At 56.6% G+C, this 21,815-nt stretch overlaps 8 protein-coding genes across 8 annotated transcripts; 3 read left to right on the forward strand and 5 right to left on the reverse strand.

Moving 5' to 3' along the window:
- The first annotated feature begins 39 nt into the window (after window positions 1-39).
- Window positions 40-2,285, forward strand: B0H18DRAFT_982437 (uncharacterized protein). The gene is made up of 4 exons (XM_048044540.1): window positions 40-859; window positions 1,459-1,543; window positions 1,699-1,988; window positions 2,043-2,285. Exons 1-3 carry the CDS (start codon window positions 323-325, stop codon window positions 1,884-1,886), a joined length of 810 nt encoding a protein of 269 aa, XP_047898120.1. The 5' UTR covers window positions 40-322; the 3' UTR covers window positions 1,887-1,988; window positions 2,043-2,285.
- Window positions 2,286-4,369: 2,084 nt separating this feature from the next.
- Window positions 4,370-5,672, forward strand: B0H18DRAFT_604066 (uncharacterized protein). Its single transcript, XM_048038752.1, has 3 exons — window positions 4,370-4,409; window positions 4,482-4,623; window positions 4,677-5,672. Exons 2-3 carry the CDS (start codon window positions 4,604-4,606, stop codon window positions 5,566-5,568), a joined length of 912 nt encoding a protein of 303 aa, XP_047898121.1. The 5' UTR covers window positions 4,370-4,409; window positions 4,482-4,603; the 3' UTR covers window positions 5,569-5,672.
- Window positions 5,673-6,293: 621 nt separating this feature from the next.
- On the reverse strand, window positions 6,294-7,314 carry B0H18DRAFT_604028 (uncharacterized protein). The gene is made up of 6 exons (XM_048038751.1): window positions 7,220-7,314; window positions 7,094-7,160; window positions 6,966-7,039; window positions 6,889-6,906; window positions 6,690-6,838; window positions 6,294-6,633 (listed from the first exon to the last, which is right to left on the reverse strand). Exons 2-6 carry the CDS (start codon window positions 7,145-7,147, stop codon window positions 6,467-6,469), a joined length of 462 nt encoding a protein of 153 aa, XP_047898122.1. The 5' UTR covers window positions 7,148-7,160; window positions 7,220-7,314; the 3' UTR covers window positions 6,294-6,466.
- A 3,148-nt stretch (window positions 7,315-10,462) lies between these two features.
- B0H18DRAFT_604297 (uncharacterized protein) lies at window positions 10,463-12,730 on the reverse strand. Its single transcript, XM_048038753.1, has 9 exons — window positions 12,104-12,730; window positions 11,923-12,029; window positions 11,813-11,862; window positions 11,666-11,758; window positions 11,327-11,596; window positions 11,124-11,267; window positions 10,911-11,069; window positions 10,667-10,846; window positions 10,463-10,607 (listed from the first exon to the last, which is right to left on the reverse strand). The coding sequence occupies exons 1-9, from the start codon at window positions 12,361-12,363 to the stop codon at window positions 10,512-10,514; spliced, it is 1,359 nt and encodes a 452-aa protein (XP_047898123.1). The 5' UTR covers window positions 12,364-12,730; the 3' UTR covers window positions 10,463-10,511.
- A 98-nt stretch (window positions 12,731-12,828) lies between these two features.
- On the reverse strand, window positions 12,829-14,634 carry B0H18DRAFT_982461 (Cys/Met metabolism PLP-dependent enzyme-domain-containing protein). The gene is made up of 3 exons (XM_048044541.1): window positions 14,233-14,634; window positions 13,883-14,182; window positions 12,829-13,823 (listed from the first exon to the last, which is right to left on the reverse strand). The coding sequence occupies exons 1-3, from the start codon at window positions 14,422-14,424 to the stop codon at window positions 13,005-13,007; spliced, it is 1,311 nt and encodes a 436-aa protein (XP_047898124.1). The 5' UTR covers window positions 14,425-14,634; the 3' UTR covers window positions 12,829-13,004.
- A 1,118-nt stretch (window positions 14,635-15,752) lies between these two features.
- On the forward strand, window positions 15,753-17,852 carry B0H18DRAFT_951835 (uncharacterized protein; the record flags this gene model as incomplete). Its single annotated transcript, XM_048042050.1, has 6 exons — window positions 15,753-15,863; window positions 15,923-16,614; window positions 16,682-17,025; window positions 17,143-17,315; window positions 17,346-17,444; window positions 17,502-17,852. 6 exons carry the CDS (start codon window positions 15,753-15,755, stop codon window positions 17,850-17,852), a joined length of 1,770 nt encoding a protein of 589 aa, XP_047898125.1.
- Window positions 17,853-18,036: 184 nt separating this feature from the next.
- B0H18DRAFT_1192761 (cytochrome P450) lies at window positions 18,037-20,578 on the reverse strand (the record flags this gene model as incomplete). Its single annotated transcript, XM_048036054.1, has 13 exons — window positions 18,037-18,402; window positions 18,455-18,483; window positions 18,554-18,586; window positions 18,648-18,887; window positions 18,988-19,191; window positions 19,253-19,319; window positions 19,373-19,626; window positions 19,687-19,859; window positions 19,919-19,996; window positions 20,047-20,101; window positions 20,151-20,242; window positions 20,297-20,394; window positions 20,449-20,578. The coding sequence occupies 13 exons, from the start codon at window positions 20,576-20,578 to the stop codon at window positions 18,311-18,313; spliced, it is 1,545 nt and encodes a 514-aa protein (XP_047898126.1). The 3' UTR covers window positions 18,037-18,310.
- Window positions 20,579-20,893: 315 nt separating this feature from the next.
- On the reverse strand, window positions 20,894-21,486 carry B0H18DRAFT_982493 (uncharacterized protein). Its single transcript, XM_048044542.1, has 3 exons — window positions 21,465-21,486; window positions 21,014-21,347; window positions 20,894-20,957 (listed from the first exon to the last, which is right to left on the reverse strand). Exons 2-3 carry the CDS (start codon window positions 21,194-21,196, stop codon window positions 20,940-20,942), a joined length of 201 nt encoding a protein of 66 aa, XP_047898127.1. The 5' UTR covers window positions 21,197-21,347; window positions 21,465-21,486; the 3' UTR covers window positions 20,894-20,939.
- Window positions 21,487-21,815: the final 329 nt, after the last annotated feature.

The raw sequence follows: 21,815 nt of genomic DNA on the forward strand, positions 1-21,815 counted from the left end.
TGGTCATGCCCGATGCGGGGCTCTTCAAATTCGCCCTCTCCCCTCTCCTGCTCCTCCCCGCCGTCCTCGCCCGCCGCCGCCGCACCGCACTGCCCTGCCCAGCACGCACACCGCCTGCCTCGTCGGCCCCTGCTCGCCCTGCCCGTGCGTTCGCGCGAGCTGTCGCCGGACGGATCACACGCCGCCATTCATTCGCCCGCCTTCTCGCGTGCCCCGTGACCCTGCTCCCATCGGCCTCCACCCTTCTCGCCCTCTCACGCCCCAGCCGACCCCGTTATAACCACACGCCGCACCCTCGTCCGCGTCCTCGCCTCCGCCCGCCATGTCCTCCCTCGGCCTCTCCGCCGACTTACCCCCGCCCCCACCACCACCGCAGGAAGACGACGCCGCGCACCCGCCCCCGCGCTCCTTCTCCCAGCCCCAGTTCCCCTACCACTTCAGCCCCCGCACCGCACCCCCCTCCGCCGCGCCCTCCCTCCGCGAGCCCGCCGTCGTCCGTCTGTCCGGCCGGCCCTCCACCGCGCACGCCCCGGGCACCGCCCACCTCGGCCCCGGCGCCTTCGCACCCATGTCCGCCTCCGCCCGCACGTCCTACACCCGCGTCGACCAGACCGCCCCCGGCACGCCCACGCCCGAGCTCGCGGAGCTCAGCCCCTCGCGTTACGCCCTCGAGGTCGACGCCGACACGCACGAGGCAGAGGCAGAGGCAGAGGCAGAGGCGCACGCGGAGGTGGACGACCCGGAGAAGGCGCACGGCGAGCAGGCCGTCCCGCAGATGCCCCAGGTCGCGCTCACGTTCCTCACCATCACCGGCAAGCGCCGCACCATGTCCTTCGACCCCGACACCACCATCGGCCGCGTCAAGGGCTCGTCTGGAACGCCTGGCCGAACGGTGAGTCCCCGTTCGCTCGTCATCCCTGCCCCAGCATCGCCCCTCTCGACGCGTGCATGCGCACCACCCCTCTACGCGCGCATTTGCAACCATGGAGCGACGGGAATTGCATAGACGCAGGGCAGACGCTGTCAGCGGACGTCTGCGTCTGCGTCTGCGTCTATCTCATAGAGACACACATACATGCACACGACCCGCCCCTTCCGTGCGATCTGCGCTCTTCCCTCGCGCGCCCGCTCGCAAGGCGTCCTTCTCGCGGAACCGGCGGCCTCGCAGGTGCCTGTGTTCTGCGGCCGGCGGCCTCGTGAGAGCAGACTCTCCGTCTGCGCGACCTTCGCGGGTGCACCCGTACCCACGCATATAGTGCGGGCTGGGAAGCTCCTGTGTGCGGGAACTCTCATTTCGTGGACGCGCGGCTCTGTCATGGCTCATGCAGGCGCAGACGTCGGCGGCACGTGCGCCCTGCTTTCCGCCGCCCATCTCCTTCCCGCCTTCCATTCTTTCACTCGTTTCTGCCCGTACGGGCGCACACACGTACTCACGCTTGACGCGCTCGGTCGGCAGAGTGGCAGGACGAGCGGCCGCCCGCGCCGTCGTACCTCCGGATCCTGTACCTCGGCAAGATCCTCCAGGACGAGGACACGCTCGCGAGTGCGTCGTCTCACCCCTCTCTCCACGCGCTTCTACTGACGGCGATCGCTTGCTTCTCTTCTCTCTTGTTGTTGTGCCTCATCATATTGTCCCTCGCGCGGCATATCCTCGCTCCCACCCCTCGCCGGCTTCGCACGTCCCTTCCGCCAACGCAGAGTGGGCCTTCCCGATCACGCAGCCCGACCCCGCCGCGCCGCCGACGCTGGGCCAGGCGACGGTGGTGCACCTTTCCGTGCGCGCGGCGCCTTTGCCCGCGGAGGACACGCCGAAGAAGCGGCGCGGTACGGGGATGAGCGATGGGGAGGAGGGCGGGTGTGGGTGTTGTGGATGTGTGGTGTGCTAGGCGGGCGCCACTGTGTTTAGTAGCTCTGGGAGGAGCATGGAGGTGTTCAATCTGACGCTCTCGCCCTTGTCGCGACGCGGAAATTGCCCGATGGTAGCGCACGTACGCTTGTCGTCCCCATTCGTGGTCCCCGACCAACCCCTAACCCTATGCCAGGCTCAACCCCGCCTGCCGACCTCTCTCCTGTCCTCTTCTCCCCGACGTCCCTCCCGCCAACCCGTGGCCGTCCGATCCACCTGCCGCGCTCCCGTCTTACCTTCCCTCGCCTCATCCTTGGTTCGGTTCGATCCGACGTGACCACTGCTTTGTCCTTGGTTCGACTCTGATTCAACTGTGGCCTCGCCCTCGACCCCGACACGACCCTACCGTCTACCCCACTATCAACTCACCCGCCCCGCCTTGTTTCGTATCGTTCCGCCCCGCCTGACCCTGGATATCCGTGTCTCGACTCGACTCATCTCATCGCATTTATACTGTACTCCCGCATACACACGCACATACACCACATGCATACATATACGTACCAGCCCCACGCCTGCACCGACCCCGTTTGCTTTTTGCTCTGACCAATTCGATATGATAGGATAGCGCACGTACCTTAGAGAGCGTCGTAGTCATAATGTTTGGCTCGTGAACGTGAACGTGCTTCGTTCGCTCGACTCGGGATGAGGTGCGGCCTCCTCTTCAGCCACGGCGACTCGACCCTGGCTTGTGTGGGTGTGATATGTGAAGGCGAAAGGGCGGATGCAAATGCGGGCTTTAGTCTAGTCAGAAGTCCTATCGGTAGTTGAGTTGGAACTTTGGCATTGGAGACGCTCCTGGGCGCTACCACGCTGCCGGCCGATTCGCACTAAATGGACTCACCTTCCTCCTCCTCCTCACCACACTCGGAGTCTCGCTGATCGATCGTGAGCGCCGCAACTGGCGTTCCCTCCCGCGTGCGTGAGGTGCGTGGCGACTTCGACCTGCGGTTCATTGGAGACTTGTACTAGTTGCTCCTGACCCGGAGATATCCCTGTCCACCATGAGCACAGTAAGCTGGCGTGTTGACTCGACGACATGATACTGAGACACAAGCATCAGATAGTAGGTACACAGGCGAAGGGCCGCCCTCGACAGACGGCCGTGACGACATCTGGCGAGGTCAAACGGGCTGGCACTGACTCGGAGAGCCGGCGTCTGGCGGTTGTATCCTTGTCGTGTCGTGTGAGCGATAATGAGACGTGTTGCTGCGAGGAAGAGGACGAGGACGAGGGCGAGGGGGTGACGACTCACCGCAGGACGGGACCAGCGATGGCGTGAATCGCACAGGCGTGAGTTCTGTTAGGTGTGAGCTCGTCCTCGTCAGATAGTGTTTTACTTTTGATGAGCCTCACCTCCTCTCGTGTAGCAGATACCACTCTGGCGGCTTTCGCCCACGTCGACTGGTTTCTGGGCACAGTTGCGTCAAGTTGGTCCGCTCCGACCGCGTAGTACTGTACTGCCGATGTGCGGCCACTCTGGCAGCTTCTTACGCACGTCGACTTGTTCCTGGCAAAGCTGCACCACGGTGATCCGCTCCTACTACGAGTACCGATGCAGTGTCCCGCCGCCTGCCTGTCACACATCGCGGTGAGACATCCCAAGTACCGTTAAACCATACCCCTATCGGCACCACCGTGAGTGGCTCGCTAACGTACGTATTCGCTATGCGACATAACAGAACACATCTGCTCGACTTACCCCAGGGTAGTGGCGACCTGCTTAAAAGACACTTGCCGGCTTTTTAGGTCTGCTACGGAGACTAGTAGTGCCGACCGGCCGCTAGTGCTATCCTGCGTTTTCACCCTAATAATCATCAACAGGACGTGGTTGAGGTGAGTACATGTTCGGACTCCAGGCTTACGGACTGCGTACGAACACTGACCGGCATATTGTTGCCGGGACATAACTTGCTCTTATCGATAGGCATTCATTGAACAACCTCAAGGTTCAGACACGCCTGCCTCCCGCGTGCCCACCAGAACGAGCGCACTACATCCAAGGAGAGCGGTCCCCTGTATGCGTGTCTCGTGCACTCGCAGCTGAATGGGTGGCAGCAACGCTAGCATCGCTTTGCAACGGTTCCAGGCCGTAGAGGGCTATCCTCGCATCGACTGCGAACAGCCTGGATGTCACGGCGCCCGGTCGCAGCAAAGAACCGCTTGCGATATCGTGTGTCTGTGTTCGATACTTCTGCACGCGCCGGCGAGCGCGCGCTATGTTGTATCGATGCATATATACTAGGATCACCTATCATTGCCTCCGCTGTCCCTGGCCCCGCTCTCCCCTCCGTCCAGCTTCGAGCTGTTGCAGTGCACACATAGAGCGATTGGAAGGCCTGGCGAGGTACGACTCCGCTTCTGGGAACGATTATCCTTACTGACGTCGTGCTTTGCTCACAGTGTCGTCGTGAGCCTAGACGGTCGTAAGCGACCCGCGAACCGACGACCCGGACGACGCATCTTGGCTTGCCTAATAGCCAGGATACATACCGGAAATCAGGTAAGCGGTGTGTTATCGCATTATACTTGCTCTTGGGGCTTGGAGAGCTGCGTTCTGAGAAGATGTCATCAGGAACGTGTCTTCACCGGAGTCGTGAATCTGCTTGGCCATCGCACACGTACACGAATCCTTGGGATTCTTATTCGTGCCACTGCGTGGCCACGTCGCCGTGGCGCACATTCTATATCAGCGGAATGGACGGAGCCGAGTCAATGTAAGTGTCACTGTCTGGACGCGGGTTACATGGTTTACGCAGGTGAATTACAGGACCGCCGCAACGTCTGAGGGCTCCTCTCGTGGTCCTTCGACACCGCGGCTTCCTGTGGATGTCTGTGAACGGCTCATCGACCATGTCGCGATGGGATTGGATCTCAATTTTGGCTCTATGAAGGATGAGCCACATCATGCCGCTCTCACTTCCTGCGCACTCGTATGCCGCGACTGGTATTACCTCACATGGTACCATCTGCGTCAACGCATCCATTTACGAGACCGAGAGGACGTCCTCTCGCTTTCCAAGACACTCCGTGCAAAACCTCGCCTCCGTGAGGTCATTCGACAGGTCGGGATATCGGGTACTTCTCCCGGGAAGCGTCAAGCTATCCGGCACCTGGGGATGTTTGCCGCTACGCTCGTGGGCAAGGCTCCGAGGTTGTCGAGGATCACCATTCAAAATGCTGAGTGGACCATCGGCTCGGTCCGAATGGAGGACATCGGCTACCTAGCAACGTTCAGCTCCATGAACACTCTAATTCTCCGCAATGTCACCTTGCCGAGCGTCGCCCACTTGTCCCACCTCGTGTCAGCACTCCCCAGGCTTAGGGATTTCACGTGCTCCAGAGTCAGTTGCCTGCAGAAACAGCAACTCTCACTGGCGCCTCTCCCGCTGAACTGTGCAAACATGTACTCTCTCAGTGTGTTTTCGGATCCACCAGCAGTCGAAGATCTTCTCGTGTACATCAGCCGGGCTTCTCGAGTGCGCGTTCTCTATCTTGGGGTGGTCGGCGAGTTGGCTCCATCGGGGGCAGTCAGCCGAAGTCAGACTTTGCTGGATGCGAGTTCCACATCCGCAGAAAGGGTTATTCTCACCTGGGGTATTGAACACGGTTATTTTGTTGATGTTGGCGATATGGACGCCATGATCGGAAAGTATTCTTAATGCTCTCTATCGTCACTTGGCTGATTGTTTCATGCCTTAGTACAGAGCGGCATTACAACCTTTCACACCACGGCCGTCTGTGGGGGCTCGACATCCAGCTGTGCCACTCGTTTTCAGCATGGCCCTGGATCCCGCATATCCTGTCACACGTCACCTCGAAACACTTGCACGCTATGTCTGTTCGGTTGGTGCCCAGGTCCGGGACAGACTACATGGCGGATGACTTGTACAGAATACTACGGAGGACAATGGAGCATGGCAATGCCCTAACGCGATTGGACAGCATATTGCAGGAGAAGCGCTTCGCCAATACCGTCGTCTGTATGTGTACTGCCGGATATAACAACAATTGGGAATCTGGAGATGAGATTTTTGCGATGTATTCGATACCCCGAAAACGATGGGACGACCTCGTTAGGCGGATGATGCCACACTCGCATAGACGAGGCATATTGACGTACGTGGTACTGCGGACTTTATCAAATCGCGAAGGAAAGCTGAGTGTCCCTTACAGCACTACACATACCATGGCAGAATTCCGCGACTGGAAGGAGGACATGGAAAGGAGACATACTAGCATGTCAGCTGAACAGACAAATGCTGAAGGAGAGACGCAGCCCGAGGGTCAAGACGACGAGGGTGCCCGAGGCGACACGGATTAACATCCTTGTCATGACGCATGCTCGTTCGTACCGTCGCGTGCAATCCGTGAGTAGAACCATCATCGTTAGGCCGCTCTGTTAATTTATTGTGCGGTCTCAAGTAATGAATGACCCCGTGGTCGCAACGCGGGTCGAGATGTTATCACTCACGATCTATGCACTATTTGCCTTTGATTTTGGGAGAAGTGAATGGGCGGCGGTATGGGCGTTATGTGCTCGAGACAGACATTCAATCGTTATAAGTAGAGCGGGGTTCCCGGGACAATAGACGCATCCAATTCTACTCGATCAGTGTATGTCAAAGTCACCTTCAATCTAGAACGCTTCCGGTATTGGCCAACTGTCGAGACCGCAGTGCTGTTCGCAGCAAAGACGTGACTCTCGCCCAAGACGACACCCTTCGCTGTATGCCAAGATCATCAGCACATGACCGACCAACCAAGCCCGGGAACGACCAACCATTGTAAGCTCTTGCGCGGACATAATGCGCAGGCTCGATAGCGATCTCAGTCTCAAAGCCGGCCTTCGATTTCACAGCTGCAGGGAGGAGTACGTTGGGATGCGAGCCCGCCAGAACTTCCCACTCTGCAACCTCCGTAGCACCGTTCCTGTACCATGTTAGTGTCGTCACACTCGCGTGCGCGCTGTAATCACTCACCAGCTCGCCCACACAGCCCTATGCACAGAAACACACTCCATCAGCGGCTGGAGTGTCGAAAAACGCCTGCCACTCACGATCCGTTGAATGCGACATCTGGTACACTCTGCGGATAGCCATGCCACGTGGTCGTCTTCAACGCACGGTAATTCTGAGGTTGATCTTCGAAACGGCGGCATGGAATGACTCGGTAATTGGCCCGTACCTCAATAAGCGAATCCACAAGGTCTTCGCCGCCCAGTGCAGCGGAGTATATCATCGTCCCATCGGGCCTGAACGCGCCAGTGAGCGACCTTTTCAACCCAAAAGCCATGCATGTCCCGGTACGTACAGGTATTCGGAAATCCTGTAATCGCATATGTCAGTGCCGCCCTGCAGTGAAGCTGACGAAGCTCACCATGGGTTAGCGCCCCCTCCGGAGACTACATTGCCGTCAGGGTCATACTGAACCATGAGTGTTAGCTCGTACTGCGATGAAGGTACTGCGTCTGGGCGCACCCTGAGCGAACCCTGGGAGCTACTGGTGTATGGCATCAACGGGAGGAACTCGACGAGCATCGTGGCCTCCATCGTCGTGAAGTTCAGACCAAGAGTCAGCCCACGTTCGGCTACCGTGTGTCATTAGCATCTTCGAACGACTTCGTCAGCGGTTAATACTCACTTGTCTGGCCCGTGGTCGCTAAGGCGCCGAAGAACAACGTCAACAGTCAAGGGACGAATTCTCGGTAGAATGGGGCGCATACACCTCACCTTCACCAGCATGCATGCTGATCACAGCGGGCCCGTCAACGAGACGCGCGTCTTGTTGCCCATAGAACGTCGCGTTGGGTCCAAATGTGAAAGTGCTATTCTTCCCGCCGAGCTTCCAGATGACCTCGCCGTCTGTCCCATTGATGTAATAGAGTGCCTCTGTGTGGCTAAGGAGACGTGTCAGCGAGACACGACGTTCAGAGTGAGGAGGGACCAGAGCAGAGTGAATGATCTACCTAGAGGAGACAAGATAGTTGCCAAACGCGTCCTTGTCAACTGAATTGATACGGAAGCTGAAGACATTGTTTCAGTAAGTGTACCGCGAAGTACTTAAGGAGAATGGCGCACTAGTTTGTTTGTTTATTCCATTTAGTGTCACTGAGGCGAGCCTATGTAACTGAGTATGCTACTCTCGTTGTGTGTATCGTATGGTCGTGGTCGCTGAGCATCGCGTTGCGGAGCGTAGGGCAGGTATGTACTAGAGTTCTGTAGTGTAGTGAGAAGCTGAAATGGAATGCTCGATCTGAAGGGTTGTGATGTGGGGGGATCTCGTTTGCGTGTCGGCTGTCATCGTCAACGCGCCCTGGCGCGGTCCTCGCCTTCGCATCTTTCAACTCTAGGTCTCCGTAGGCGCGCGAAGCGGCTGATTATCGAAGAGGTATGTGCTCGCTGAGTGAGAATTTCATGAGCGGCCTGGTCGCGTCAGTTGGTTCATGAACATATAGTGTAACTTCGGTGTTCTGCGACTGTGTGTTTTCTGATTATACTTCTGCACGTGTTCGTCCAATTGTATCTGCCTCCTGCCTCTCCGCCCTCCATCTTCGACGCATATCCGGTCGATTCGATCCTGGCCCGCGACGCTTCCATCTCCTTCATGGCACTATAATATGCCGTTGTACTGTTCTCCGCGGTAGTGTATGACTCGGAGAACGGAACATGTTGGGTGGAGCTGGATGCACAATCTCAAAGCATCAGCAATGCAGATTCGGCGCACGCCATAGTACTCACTTCCACTCAAAGACGACCTCGTCCGTAGCGATGTCAACTCTATTGGGACAGCGAGTCAGAAGGCACCGCAGAAGTGGTCATAGAATTTGCGGGCGTACTCTTGGAAGAAGTTCGCGAGGACCCATCCATCCTCAGTACCACCGTATTCAGAAATATCCGCTTGCACCGGGAGGTAGACCGAGAGGAGCGCAGTGGAGTTCGTAGTTGAGGGGATCGTGAACTCGTGAAGATCGCAGGTGTCGTTAACCGTCGTCGTGAGCACATGCGTGACCGCATACGTAGAGTCCATGATGTATGCCTGCATCGATAACGGGTGTTACAGCCGTACTGCAGTCCATGTGTAGAATGGCGCTTACTTGACCGACACCGTAGCGCCCGAAAGTGTTCAGTGTGCCGTTCCAGAAAGTGAGTACGTCCGTTCCATTGAGCTGCAGTAATACCCGTAGGTCCTTCAAGCCAACTCTTTACGACGCGTACGCACCGTTTGTACGTCCAAGTTATAGCACATGCCCACTTCAGGGCTTGTCCAAACCAAGTCGCCCTTGGAAGTGTAGATTGCTGGTGCCGGTTGTGGAACGTCCGTACTCCACGGGCAACTGAGAATCATGTGAGCTGCACGAAATCACCGTCTAGACGGATTCATCAACCTACGTCAGGTAATATCCGTTGTGATAGTCTTCGGAAGGTTCTTTGGTGATGATCCATTTTAGTGGCTTAAGGTCGGGGCGCGAACGGAACTATCTGAGTGGCATTGAGTACACGCATGCCCCAACGAACCAAAGATGTGCGTACGTACGCTAAGGAGCTCTTGTGCATGGGCAATAGCTACACTCACAGCAAAAGCTAGTAGCGATGATCGCAGTAGCTGCATATTTGAGTGCCGCCGAAGACAACGCTAACACGCCGCGGGCCATTGCAATATATACCACCAGACCATTTCGACTTGTCTCCGACGTGCCCCGGTGTTACGAGAGCGTCCATCAACGTTCAACTCGCCTTCCTCCCCAGAAGACCATGCATCGTACTGGTGCCCGCTCTAATGCCGCAAGCCCAAGGGACCATCCGGGATCCTGCCTCGGATGACATTGAGTCGCCCATCAGTAGGAACGTGCCGACGCGGTCATGACACCCATAATTCCGAATGAACGGCGACTCAGCTCGGCTGCAGGACCTACAATTCGGAATTGAGGAAGATTTCGGAATACATGATGAGCACGCTGATCCCAAAGGGGATGGTCGCCATGCGAGAATGGCCGTCACATCAGGATAGAAGAGGCTCACCACAGGGCGCAAATCATGACTGCATCAGAACCGATGGAACACGGACACGCCCTTCACGTACGGCTCCGCCTTTATGGATTTGTTGAGCGGCAAGATGAGAAATGTGTGGAATGCGCCAATGCTGAAATCGACAGCATTCGTGGACATACTTTCAAATTGGGAGATGAGTGCCAGCCCGTTCACAATTGGCGCGAGCAAAGAGCTTGGACCTGTACACAGCTCAAGACTTCGCACGGCATCCCGTTTGGAGAAACAAATGGCTCGCGGAAGTGCTTGCCTGCCAGCGCAAGCACGTGTCGCACAGCTGTATCGCCGGCATTCGACAGGCCCCTCAACAATCTACCAAAGTACGCAATGTCAACTTTGCAGGACGTGCAACGCATAAGCAGCACACTCACCGGGCTACTGAGTAGACTGCGAACACGGCTCGGGGCTGACTTACGCCATGATCAAGCCCAAGGGCGCAAGGCGCATTGCCTAACATAACAGCATCCCCTCACAACAGCAGAGCGCACTCCATACCATGCAGCGAGTAGATCGTTCGAAAGCAACACGAAGAGGGATACCTGTACACACACTATTCCTTACATCACTGAGTCCTCTACCCAGCCGCTTCCGCCACCCGTAGAATACACGTCCTCATCCGGGCCCCAGCCCGCCTCATCTTTGTGCTTGACGGCCTAGACAACCACCAGCGGTCAGAACAACGCATTCAGAAGATGAAGAACGCCCTGCGAACCTTGGTCAAGTAGTCCTTGTTCGCGTTCATGGTCCGCTCGAGCTCGTAGAGCAGCCTCGTCTGCTCCTGCGCCTGCCGGAGCATCAGGTCCACGTCCGCCTTCGAGATCTGCGGCACGGGGTCCGAGAATGTCACCGTGCCGTCCGCAGAGATCGTCGCGTTGATCTCGTCCGACTCGATCTGTTCGGTGTCCCACGACCTTTGTTAGACGCAGGAGAAGGAAGCAGCCCGGGACAGGACGCACCATGCTGAGGACGATCGAGCGCACCTCCTCCTCGCTCCCGATGCCGACCTCCTTCGCGATGTCCGCAAGGCCGAGCGTGAGGTACGTCGAGGTGAGCTTCTGAATCAACCAGCGCGGTGCGCGATCTATCGCCTGGTGGATCAGACCGAGATGTTTCTCCTGCACAAGGGCACAGTCAGCAGACGAAGGGCGAATGTGATGACAAAAACGGACGTTGTTGAAAAGATCCGCATCCTTTTGGATGCTTCCCAGTAGCTGGGCCTTGCCCTGAGGATATGACTTGGCGAATGCCCCATATGGCGAGCTTTTCAGCAGTCGTTGCAGGGCGATGTTCGTGTATTTGGGGGGAGGGACGGTCTGTGTGCGTCCCAGAACATCAGATTGTCAGTCAATTGAATGAAGAGATGCGTTCTCACCTTCCCGTACAGGATCAACTGGACCAGGACAAGCTTCTTGCTCGCCTCCAGCTGTATCGCAGCGGGCATCTGCGCAGGCGAGCTCGCACAGATCTCAAAGAACTCTTCCGCCTTTTTCCACTGCTTCAGCGCTCCGAGAGCCACCCCACCCACGTAGTGGTATTGCAAGTTGTCGTTGTATGTCAGGTCGGAGAGCTTGAGGTCGATGGTCGTGATCGGCACGGCAAGGACGGGGAGCGCCAGTGTGTAGTACTTTGTGGCGACGCATTGCTGGACCAATGCGGGTCAGTACTTTGGCATCCTTCGGCATCACTAAGGAGTGCGGGGGTGGACACGCACTGTGACGAATATCGGATGCAGAGTGGTGAGACACGCTAGTGATGGCGGGTACCGCGTGAGGAGGTTGTATAGTGGCCCCAATGCGAACTTGTCCTGCGTTGGTGCACGTCAGTGCGTGTTGCTCACACGAGATGAGAGCAAACCAACATCTCCCGAGTCATGCGCTATCCGTACGATCGATTTTGCGAGTGCGGTCACTGGCAGGGCAGCCAAGGCGTCAGTCACGGAGACTACTTCGCGAAAATAAGACGGCGCACCTTTCTGGTGAGCTAAACGCGCCTGCCCCGGATTGAACCTTTTGCAAAACTCCTTTATCACCTCCCGACTCGGCTTCGGCGAGACCGCGCTGTTAAATCGCGCTGATCTGTGCGTACCCAACCACGCCGCCATTCAGCGCTCAGAAGCCACACGACCCCACACGAAGACCGAAGGACTCACAGTATGTGCAGGTACCCTAGTGTATGCTGTTCAGGGTCGAGGACGAGCAAGGGGTCCTTCCTGTCGGAGAGCATGCCGACGAGCGCGTTGTCGCGCGAGTCTTTCGGCGCGATGTCTTTCAAAAATCGGGCGAGAGCGACGGGGTCGTCGCTCCCGACAATCTGGGCGACAAGCGCATCTACGGAGACCACATCGAAGGTCTGAGAGGACCCTGCCAGGCCTATATGTGCGAAGCCTGCTGAAGATCCTGCTTGGCTCATCGTGCAAGTAGAGGGCGGACTGAGGAGAGGGCGTTAGCGGCATGAAAGGATAGCCAACGCTTGCGCAAGTGCTCTCGAGAACGGTGTTATCGAAATCTTCGACCACGACAGAGATCGCATCCCTCCAGGTCACCCCGCTTTTTGAATGCGCTACGTCGAGGTGTTGGGATAGGCTTACCTGGACGCGTGTGTGTGGCGGACAGGCAAGAGGGCACCGCCTAGCTATCTCGCCTTCGGGTTGTCTTTCAGGTCGCCGCAGAGACAGGCAGGTATGCTCAGCAAAGAAAGCGTCCAGCAACGAGGCAAGCGCGAGGCTATTCAAACCTAATACAACGGGAGAATGGCTGAGGGTGAGTCGTTCACGGGAGGCTGCAGCGGAGTGTGCCACAGACGCCCGTTAGAACGGGCGCTTGACCGCACCGCGCACGCTCAAGCGCTTAGTACTTAGTACTTTGTGCCCCGGCTCCCAGTTGACTTTCGTGCATGTACTCAGGTCACAATGAGATGCTAGTCGATCAATATTCATCGAGTCCAGTAGTGTCAAAGTTACAATATGGGTACAGCGCTCGTACGTGGGTAGGTCCAGCAAAACTAACTAAACCGACATCAATTCCCTAGTAGACTCTAGCTCCCGGTCCAATCTAATCCGAGGTCTTCACTGCGACCTCCAACGCCTGCTCAACGTCCGCAACGAGATCCTCCGCCTCTTCCACACCAACAGAGAGCCGGATCAGGTTATCACCAATCCCGAGCAGGGCACGCTCCGCCGCAGGGATGCTCCCGTGCGTCATCTGCGCAGGCAGCTCCGCCAGACTCTCGACGCCGCCCAGCGACTCCGCCAGCGTAAACAGGCGCGTCGCCGTAAGGAAGCGATCCGCCTCCTCCGCGCCGCCTCGTATCCTGAACGAGATCATCCCGCCATACGGGAAGCCGCCCTCGTTGTCCTGCACGACGTACTGGTCGACGAACTTGCGCGCGTGCGGCGAGAGCGAGCGGTACGCGAGGTCGTTCCGCGGGTGCGTCGCGAGCCCGGGGTAGATGACCTCCTCGACGCGCGGCGAGCGCTGCAGCGCGCGCGCGACGGCGAGGGCGTTCGTGCCGTGCGCCTTCATGCGGAGGTGCAGCGTCTTCGCGCCGCGCTGCGCGAGCCAGCAGTCGTACGCGCTCGGCACGGCGCCGATGGCGTTCTGCAGGAAGCGCAGCTTCTCCGTGAACGCGGCGTGGTGCGCGGGGAGGATGAGCGCGCCCATGACGACGTCGGAGTGACCATTGACGTACTTCGTCAGGCTGTGCAAGACGATGTCTGCACCCTGCAGGAGCGGGGACGAGTAGTAGGGTGATAAGAATGTGTTGTCTACGAGGACGAGAGGGGAGGAAGGTGTGGAGCGTGCCAGTGCGACGATTCGGGGGATGTCGATGAGACGGAGCGTCGGATTTGTAGGTGACTCTATCCAAATCAGCTGGAGATAATGGTCGTCAATGGGAAACTGCATCAATGGTGATCATGTGAAATACGTACCTTGGTATTGGGCCGGAACGCAGCGAGAATGGCCTCGTCATCTGCACCCTCCAAATCTACGAATGTTGTCTGGAGCCCTTGGTTCTCCGTAGCGACCCTAGACATATACCTGAAAGTCCCGCCATAAACATCATTTACACTGACGATGTGGGCATCGGGGCCGAGGGACTGCAGGACTGTCGCAGTGGTCGCGGAGCCCGAGGCGAATGCAAGGCCATAAGATCCACCGGCTTCTAATGAAGCCAAGGTCGCCTCGAGCGCGTTCCGGTTAGGGTTGCCAGAGCGCGAGTACTCAAATCCCTTCACGAACTGTCAGTTACGAACGTATAATGCCGTGCTCGTAGACGAACCTTGTGGTTCCCGACGCCGTCCTGCTTGTATGTCGTGCTCAGAGAAATAGCAGGTATGACTGCGCCCGTCTCCGGGTTTGGCTCTGAGCCAACGTGGATTGCCCGAGTGCCGAAGCCATCATGGTGACTCTTGAATGTTCCATTGCTTGGATGCACACCGTTGGTCGTGCCGTTCACCGCGACAGGGGACATGATGGATATGGTCTAGATACGGGCGGAGCGGCAGATTTCACCTGATGTTGTCGAGTAGATACTGGATAGACAAAGTCTAACTGTGACCGCGCCAAGCAGCCAAGGATGGGTGTAGGTGGTAGAGCGCATAGAGGACGTAGCGAGGATTATATACAGGCAGCATGACGAGATCCGGGACGGGGCTGACGAGAGACTGGCGAAAGCGTCGCGACAGGACGTAATTTCGAAGCGCGCGGCTGGGAGAGCTGTGCGCGACCACCGTGCTTACACATTCCGTAGAGCTTATTCGTCTCCTCCTTCTGCTGACCGGTGTTCTCGCATTTCGCGTTGATTGTTCGCTGGGATTGCGTCTTCCAGTGAAGTTCATTGATATTGTCTTGTTTTTGGATCGTTCTGCCAACGTCTAAGTACGCTGCTGCATTGCTTACGTAGTGCCGGCCCGCGATTGGATTAGACCAATCGTGACTTCCGCGTTCCTCGTTCCTATTAGCTGCCCACTCTGGCGTCGTACTGAGAATATCGCGAGCAGGAACTTGAAGAAACACAATTACCTATCCCCATTGCGATACGACTCGGTCGGAGAGAAACATCACCGTTGAGGGAAACTTAGCCCAGCGACAATCAAGTTGACTGGAAGTTCGCAGTGCGTCCAGGTTACTTACAAGATCAGCACGCGGTTAGCCATCTCATAGCACTCCCTCGACGAACTGACTTATTGGTCTCCCATAGGCAGACACTAAACGCGACCTCTTTGAGTAGGGGACGACGGTCGCATATGACCTACTTCTAATGCAAACATCCTGAGTATAACTTGTGCATTGAATTCAAACTTCATCATTCTAGGACAGTCATCCATCTACCCGTGGTGTGTACAGTCTCGTGTCACTGGCAGCTCCGCGTTTGTTGACTAGGCACCTGGCACCTCGTAAATAGACTGTCAAACGGATTTCTTGCAATTGATTCGATACCCTCTGCGTCCCTCCGACATGTACAGGCAAAAATCCATCTACGATTATCACAACCCGTACTCCGATTCCTTGTCGTGTAAGCATCTCCATTCCTCTCCCCTCAGCGTCCCGACCACAATCGGACCTCAGCGACCGCTCATCTTGCAATTGGAATGTGATCCGTTGACGACGCTGATTTGTACGCAGCCTGCAGGTCGGCTCCGCATGAGCAACTTAAAACGGAGCTTCTAGGTAACATCAAGTATGACGATCCCTCCGTCTTCACACGCCTTCGCATTCACGAGGAGGACGACGCTACGATTGATCGCTGCCACGAACGTTATCAGGCAGAACATAAGGAGCATATCGAGACCCTCCAGGATGTCACCAGAGACTCTAAGCTACATCGGTGAAATTCAGGAAGAAATAGAGAGGGAGAAGATCCGCAGACTTTTAGAGCGCCAGCATGAGGAGGAAATGTATGGGCCGTTGGTGTGTATGTCGGAAGTACATGATGAATTTCTGATAACGGTTGCGTGTCTCCACTATAGCAAACCATTTTCACATTTTTGACGAATTTCGAGGGCGCCTCTGCGGACGCACCGCGCGAATTTCAGCTCGCAGCTCACACTTCCTTCCCCTGGCCTTCAGCTCGTGCTGCGGAAGCCTGTACTCCTGGAATCGCCAAATCGCGCCCTGCTTTCGACCTCGTCGATAAAACCAAAGGTCGTTCATTTTGGGACGGCTGTGTTGGCTTCGCGGAGATCAAGATCGACGCGGACGGGAACAAACCGCCCCTTGACGGAATTCCATCGGTGAAGACTGCCATTCTTCAATGTGCGCATTACGCGCGCTACCACATGTCTTTCCGACCGTTCTGGTTGTTCAGCGTCACCCTCCTGTTAACTGGCACCGTCTTCCGCGTCATGATCGCCGATCGTGCTGGCATCATCCTCTCTCCGCTTCACAGCATCGTCGACGACACTCCCGCATCTGTCCGCGATTCTCACCACCGGCGCGACGCTAAGACGTTCGTCCGCGTTGTTCGCGCGCTCACCCGACGATTGACGAACACCCAGCTAGGCCAAGATCCCTCTGTGACCCCAATACCTCGCGATGAGCTCAGGTCGTACATGCGGACGTCCTCTGTCCCGAGCGCCGTTCAAGACAAAGTCCATATAGACGGTACGGAGTATCATCGGTCATATCGCATTGATCGCTTCGGGAACGACTCTCGAGTTTGGTGTACGGTTGGGCCGCCAATCTGGGCCTCCCTATCCCTTCTCGGTCGAGGCACGACGGTTTGGCAGGTGCTCGAGCTATTTCGAGTCGAAGCATGGGCTGGCCTTCGAGGGCGACATCCACATTCTGAAGTCCTCCTGGCGCAATCCTCTCAAAGTATCCGAAACGGACGTATACCTGCTGATTGGTCAACTGAAGGCTGAGGACGAGACGGCTGAGGCGAAGGAGGCTGAGGAGAAGGGCGAGTACCCTCGGAGTCGCGGAGTTGCCGACCTGTTGTATGGCGGCGATGTCTGCTATCACGAGGGCCCCCAGGCGTGGTCTACGATCACCGTCGCGCATATCCGTGGTCAAGCCGAGGATCCGATGAACCCTTCCAAGGTTCTGCATCGTATCATCGTCCCGAGGGTCGGTGAGCCTCTATGGAAGTATACCGATTAGCTCCAGTTATTGTATGCGTTTCGCTCGATCATCCGCGGTGTGTAGTGGATCTCCGGGAATTTGCAGCACTCTGATGCATTGCTTCCAGCACATCAATACTTATGTGACAGAGGGATCCTCCACTGTGACATCAGCCCGGGGAACACGCTACTGTGGCTCAACGAGCCAGCGCTCCCAGCGATTTGGAATGCTAAGCCATCTAGAGGATTCCTCACCGACTTCGACATGGCTACAGTAGACGACTCGAGGCTTGAGCACCTTGTGAGTCAAGGTGCTGACAATCCCGTGAAGCGAACCATTGACCCGCATGGCAAGCCTGTCATAGCGGATAGCAGCGTTCGGTCGAAAATTGATTGCACATCATCGAGATCATGCGAGACACCTGTGGCAGTAAGTACCTTTGTGGTCTGTGAATGACTGGTGATATGTAACGAGGTATACTCTTAGGGAACACTGCAGTTCATGGCCTTCAAGCTCCATGGATTGGACGCAGGCATGGGCCACACCCCCGCGCACGATCTTGAGTCAGCTGCCTACGTCTTGGGCTATTCTGTCCTGCGACGCCTTGTGAACACTCCGGGCTGTCCCAATAGCCTCGAACAGGTTTTCGAAAAATGCTTTGGTGGCACGACGCTCCAGGGCATCATTTCCCAGCGAGCAACTGTACTGCCACTAAACTGGCACTACGAGTTTGGCAGCGAGATTGATCAAGAGAGAACATCATTCATAAGAGAACATCTCTCGCTACCTCTTGCAAAGGTTCTGTTTGAATTGGACGTAACGTTACAGACAGGTTAAATGACCAAGAGGCAGAAGGGATTCCAACGGCTGTTCAACAATGTGAGTAGATCCGCGAATGAATTCCTGTGCTTATGAGACCTTTCTAGTCACAAGAGCAAGGCCAACCGCCGTCTGACGATACTTTAAACCATACGCTCTTTCTGGGGTTGGTGAATAAAGCTTTATCAAAATTGGAGCAGCATCCGGAGATGGCGAAGAAGTTCAATCCAGAAAAGGATTGTCGATGTGACTAATCATTCAAGTCGGGGGGTGGTGAACGGCTGTCGTCCGACGGCGGTCGCAGCATGTCCTAGCGGCCAAGAATTCTGCATGGACGTCATTGAAGTGTAGGAAGTTTAAACAGAATCATCATACGAGAATATATATGTGCGAGGTGATAGCGATGGTCTCGGGAGCGTGTGACTACTGCAGAGTCCGTACCATGAGTAGCATCTCGGCCTTGTTGCTTTCCCTGCCTACTGTTGGGTACCGTCGGCAACGTTCCACACAACAGGTTTCTCGCTCAACTCGAACGCGAAGTTCGTTACAAGGACAGCGAGCAGGACCTCTGTTTGGCAAGAATGAGTGTCTACCGAGTGCCAGAAAAGCGGTCTACTCACTCATCTCCATCTCTGAGAACTTGAACCCACTGCATGATGTGTATCAGTACCTGAAAACGGGACGAAGGGTGCAAGTCAGCGATAGGAAGTGCAACGTACATGCACGCTCGTCTTCCCGCGGAGAACGTCATTCTATGGTGATGTCAGGTCAGTGCTTCATGCAGCTCACATCGCGTTTATGGCGGCAGCTCACAGGTGCGAGTAAACACTCGGTATATGCGCAGCAGCGACGCTGGACAAGATCTTGGACCAGCGCTCTGGCTTCCATTCGAGTGCATCCGGGCCCCAGACCTCGGCGTTCACATTCGACCCATAAGTCCCGATGATGATCTCTGTGCCTTTGGACACGACGATCTCGCTTAGCGTTTGCCCGTCTACAGTCATAATCGGCTGCGATAGCGGAAGGACACCGTCGCGTTGGGCATTGGTTACGCTCGTCAACGCGGAGTCTGAGACCGACGGCGCTGAACGACTTACACTGCGTAGCGGGAGGGTACCTATCAAGGATCGTCAATTCCCCACCGGATGCAAACCGAAGCATGCGCACGACTCTCTCTCGGCAGGCGCTGTCGAGCAGAGGGAGCGCATCCAGTTGGTCATAGGCCACTCCCTCAGCTGCGCGAGCCTCCAAGAGCTCCTGCCGCAGCTCCCGCTGGACGCCCTGGTGGACCGCGAGGAGCTGCAGAATGCGGCTCAGCATCGCCGCGGTGGTGTCCAGGGCGCCGAACACGAATGTGCTGTTGCCCAGACCTCATGTGAGCGAGTGTACGCGTCCCGACTCGCAAAGTCGACACTCACGTCATCTGGCCGAGCACCGCGTCGTCCGAAAGGTGTTCGCCGACGCTCGCAGCCATGTTCGCTCGCACTGTTATAGCCAGCCGCGTCGCAGTGTAGTATGATCTCGACGACGCTACTCACTGAGTATGCTCATGAGATCCTTCCCGTTTCCTAACGACTTCAACGCGTCCGCGCCCCCCTCCTGCGATGCAGCCTTCTTTGACTCGTAGATCTCCGCAGAACGCTGATTGATAGTCCGTACAACGCTGTACACCTGGGGGATCGCCCAGTGCTTAGGCATGAGACGCACGAGGAAACGGCGGAACCAGGCAGGGCCGAGCCAGGACAGGTACGGGATGAATCGGCGCAGGTAGGATAGCCGGGTCATCTTCGGGCTACGCAAAGAAGGTTTATCAGTGGAGGGGTGAACGTGGACTGCATTGCGATACACTGACTTGAAGGACGTTATGGCGTCTGCAAATGCATCTTGTGAGTCCTTGACAAGAGGGTCGAAGGAATGACCCAGACCGCCCCGGCCGATCGCCTCAAGCGCGGCGCGGGTCATCCGCTTCATCACGTCCTGTTCATTCTCTCCGCTGTCGATGGAGGCTCTCATACCATTACGCAACTATGGCGGAAAGCGTGTGCGGCAGCATTACTGATTCTGACGAAGAAAACTCACCCTACGACATCATAGAATATCGGGAACATGTGGCCCAGGTTGGTCGAGAAAACGGGGTTAAGCATCTTCCGTTGCCTAGTATGCTCGCCTCCTGTATACAGAATGAATTAGGGGAGCTTAGATTTAATCAGACCGTGTACTTGCCGAGGGTCGCAAAGACCCCTTCGCCGAACATCAGACGATTGCCTCTAACAGCTAAATCTGAGTTCGGACTTCGTGGACGTGCAATTGACTTACATCATCAGTTCCTTGCGATGCAGGTAGGACAGTTCCTCTTTGACAAGGATAGTATGCAAAGCTTTCGGGTCCGACACGTAGAGTAAGGGCCACTGTACGGCGGTCAGTAGTGCCCCGTCTCCGAGTCACGGAGCATTCGAACTTACCCCAATCATGCCATGCAGCCTTGCTACGGGACCATAATCAAGGGCGACATGTTTTTGAAAAGCATCAGCGTTTCGGCTGAACCATTGCTTCAAATTCCCTGCCATTGACTGAGGTCAGCGAGGACTGGACACCGACGACAAGCTTTTCTCACCTGTCACGAACGACTCAGAAGGTGGTCCGGGTAATTTGGGTAGCGATGAGGCCACAAGGTAGACGCGTATCAGGTATGAGACAGTCCAGATAACTGTTAGCGACACCACGGCTCGAGCGATGTCTAACATGTCTGACTCTGCGGCGAGGTGAGCGAAGCAGTTGTGTTAGTAGTCAAAAGTTACAAGGAGTCTGTAGCATATACAGCAAAGGAGAGTCAGGAAAAGAGTGGAAATGGTCTGAACGGGTCGCGATGTTGCAGTCGTGCTGGAGGGACCGCCAGTGGTCTTGAGGCGAGTGTGTCTCGGGGCGTGGGCACCAGGGTAGACCGCTGGTGATAGGCTGCAAATGCTGCAGGTTGCCTCCGGGGGGAGGCCTACGCCGAGCGCGGCGGTTGGGTATTGGCGGTTGGATACTGGCGGCTGGATACTTACTCCTAGGTTTCTGCGCGAACCCATAGCCCGAGGGAGGAGGTATTGACGCACCGATCAACTACGGTGTATCGCTAATCTGTGTATCGATCGTGGAATGTTGCACTTAAGTTGCCCCTGTAGACAACGACGTACCCTCGATTTTGATGGGGTGCTAAGAACAGTTACAATGGTAACCTGCTCAGAGTTCCGTCGATGGCTGCGAGACTCCAGTGGGTGCCCACGGCTCCCAAGGCTGCATGCCTGCGTGGTGGTTGGCACCGCACCTTTTGCGATCATACAAGAAATTGACGACTCCTCTTCGTTTGTTGTACCCATCTTGGCTCGACTGTCCTCTCCAGATGCCCACGCTCCGCTCCGCCTGCAGTGAGAGGTCGTCCGGAAGATCCAGTTGGCTGGTGGTTCGCGTCCCCGTCGACGTGCTCCAAAGCCTTGCGGCACGTACTGAGGGTGTGAAATCCTGCCTGTCCTGTGGGCAGTCTCAATCTTCAGGTTCGCTACTCAGGTCCGTTTCGTTCCGTTCCACCCGGCGAATCTCAAGCCTCTACAGCCCTCTGACCAATGCCAGTTCTGCCACGGTACTCACTTATCCGGGGATGGTGTACGCTGTGTACTGCGTGTGTCACTGTGGCCTCAGCCCTGCTTACGCCCTCGATGACTGAAGACGGAGATCAGCACGCACGTGTGTACCGGACATCCGCCCGTCTGAGGAGAGCGACAGAAGACAGCGAGAGACATCCGAGACTCGCCGTCTCGCGCGTGTGGATGCTTGGCCAGAGTCCCGCGTCTGCTCTGTCATTGCGCCAGCTAACCCGCCGTGTCGAGAGTGGTGAGCGGCTGTCGTCCGACGGCGTTCGCAGCAGTCATTCCCAGGTCATCCCCTCGGTCTGGGAGTCCGACACACGTTACGAGCAGTAGACAGATGCAGAAAGATAAC

The sequence above is a fragment of the Fomitopsis serialis genome (genome assembly GCF_022376445.1).
Source record: "Fomitopsis serialis strain Sig1Antser10 chromosome Unknown B0H18scaffold_7, whole genome shotgun sequence".
Taxonomy (NCBI): domain Eukaryota; kingdom Fungi; phylum Basidiomycota; class Agaricomycetes; order Polyporales; family Fomitopsidaceae; genus Fomitopsis; species Fomitopsis serialis.

Bases quoted from the DNA above. Each gene is read 5' to 3' on its own strand.
- B0H18DRAFT_982493 (XM_048044542.1), bottom strand. From the start codon at position 21,196: ATGGGTACAACAAACGAAGAGGAGTCGTCAATTTCTTGTATGATCGCA.
- B0H18DRAFT_604297 (XM_048038753.1), bottom strand. From the start codon at position 12,363: ATGAGCCAAGCAGGATCTTCAGCAGGCTTCGCACATATAGGCCTGGCA. The intron at 11,863-11,922 runs GTGCGCCGTCTT...CTGCCCTGCCAG, and splicing joins GCGTTTAGCTCACCAGAAAG to TGACCGCACTCGCAAAATCG. The intron at 10,847-10,910 runs GTGCGTCCTGTC...GACACCGAACAG, and splicing joins GCTCGATCGTCCTCAGCATG to ATCGAGTCGGACGAGATCAA.
- B0H18DRAFT_604028 (XM_048038751.1), bottom strand. From the start codon at position 7,147: ATGATATACTCCGCTGCACTGGGCGGCGAAGACCTTGTGGATTCGCTT. The intron at 7,040-7,093 runs GTACGGGCCAAT...GATCAACCTCAG, and splicing joins TTGTGGATTCGCTTATTGAG to AATTACCGTGCGTTGAAGAC. The intron at 6,634-6,689 runs GTTGGTCGTTCC...CTTGGCATACAG, and splicing joins CCGCGCAAGAGCTTACAATG to CGAAGGGTGTCGTCTTGGGC.
- B0H18DRAFT_604066 (XM_048038752.1), top strand. From the start codon at position 4,604: ATGGACGGAGCCGAGTCAAT. The intron at 4,624-4,676 runs GTAAGTGTCACT...GGTGAATTACAG, and splicing joins ATGGACGGAGCCGAGTCAAT to GACCGCCGCAACGTCTGAGG.
- B0H18DRAFT_982461 (XM_048044541.1), bottom strand. From the start codon at position 14,424: ATGTCCCCTGTCGCGGTGAACGGCACGACCAACGGTGTGCATCCAAGC. The intron at 14,183-14,232 runs GTTCGTCTACGA...CAGTTCGTGAAG, and splicing joins ACGGCGTCGGGAACCACAAG to GGATTTGAGTACTCGCGCTC. The intron at 13,824-13,882 runs GTACGTATTTCA...CATTATCTCCAG, and splicing joins CGTTCCGGCCCAATACCAAG to CTGATTTGGATAGAGTCACC.
- B0H18DRAFT_982437 (XM_048044540.1), top strand. From the start codon at position 323: ATGTCCTCCCTCGGCCTCTCCGCCGACTTACCCCCGCCCCCACCACCA. The intron at 860-1,458 runs GTCAAGGGCTCG...CGGTCGGCAGAG, and splicing joins CCGACACCACCATCGGCCGC to TGGCAGGACGAGCGGCCGCC. The intron at 1,544-1,698 runs GTGCGTCGTCTC...CCGCCAACGCAG, and splicing joins GGACGAGGACACGCTCGCGA to AGTGGGCCTTCCCGATCACG.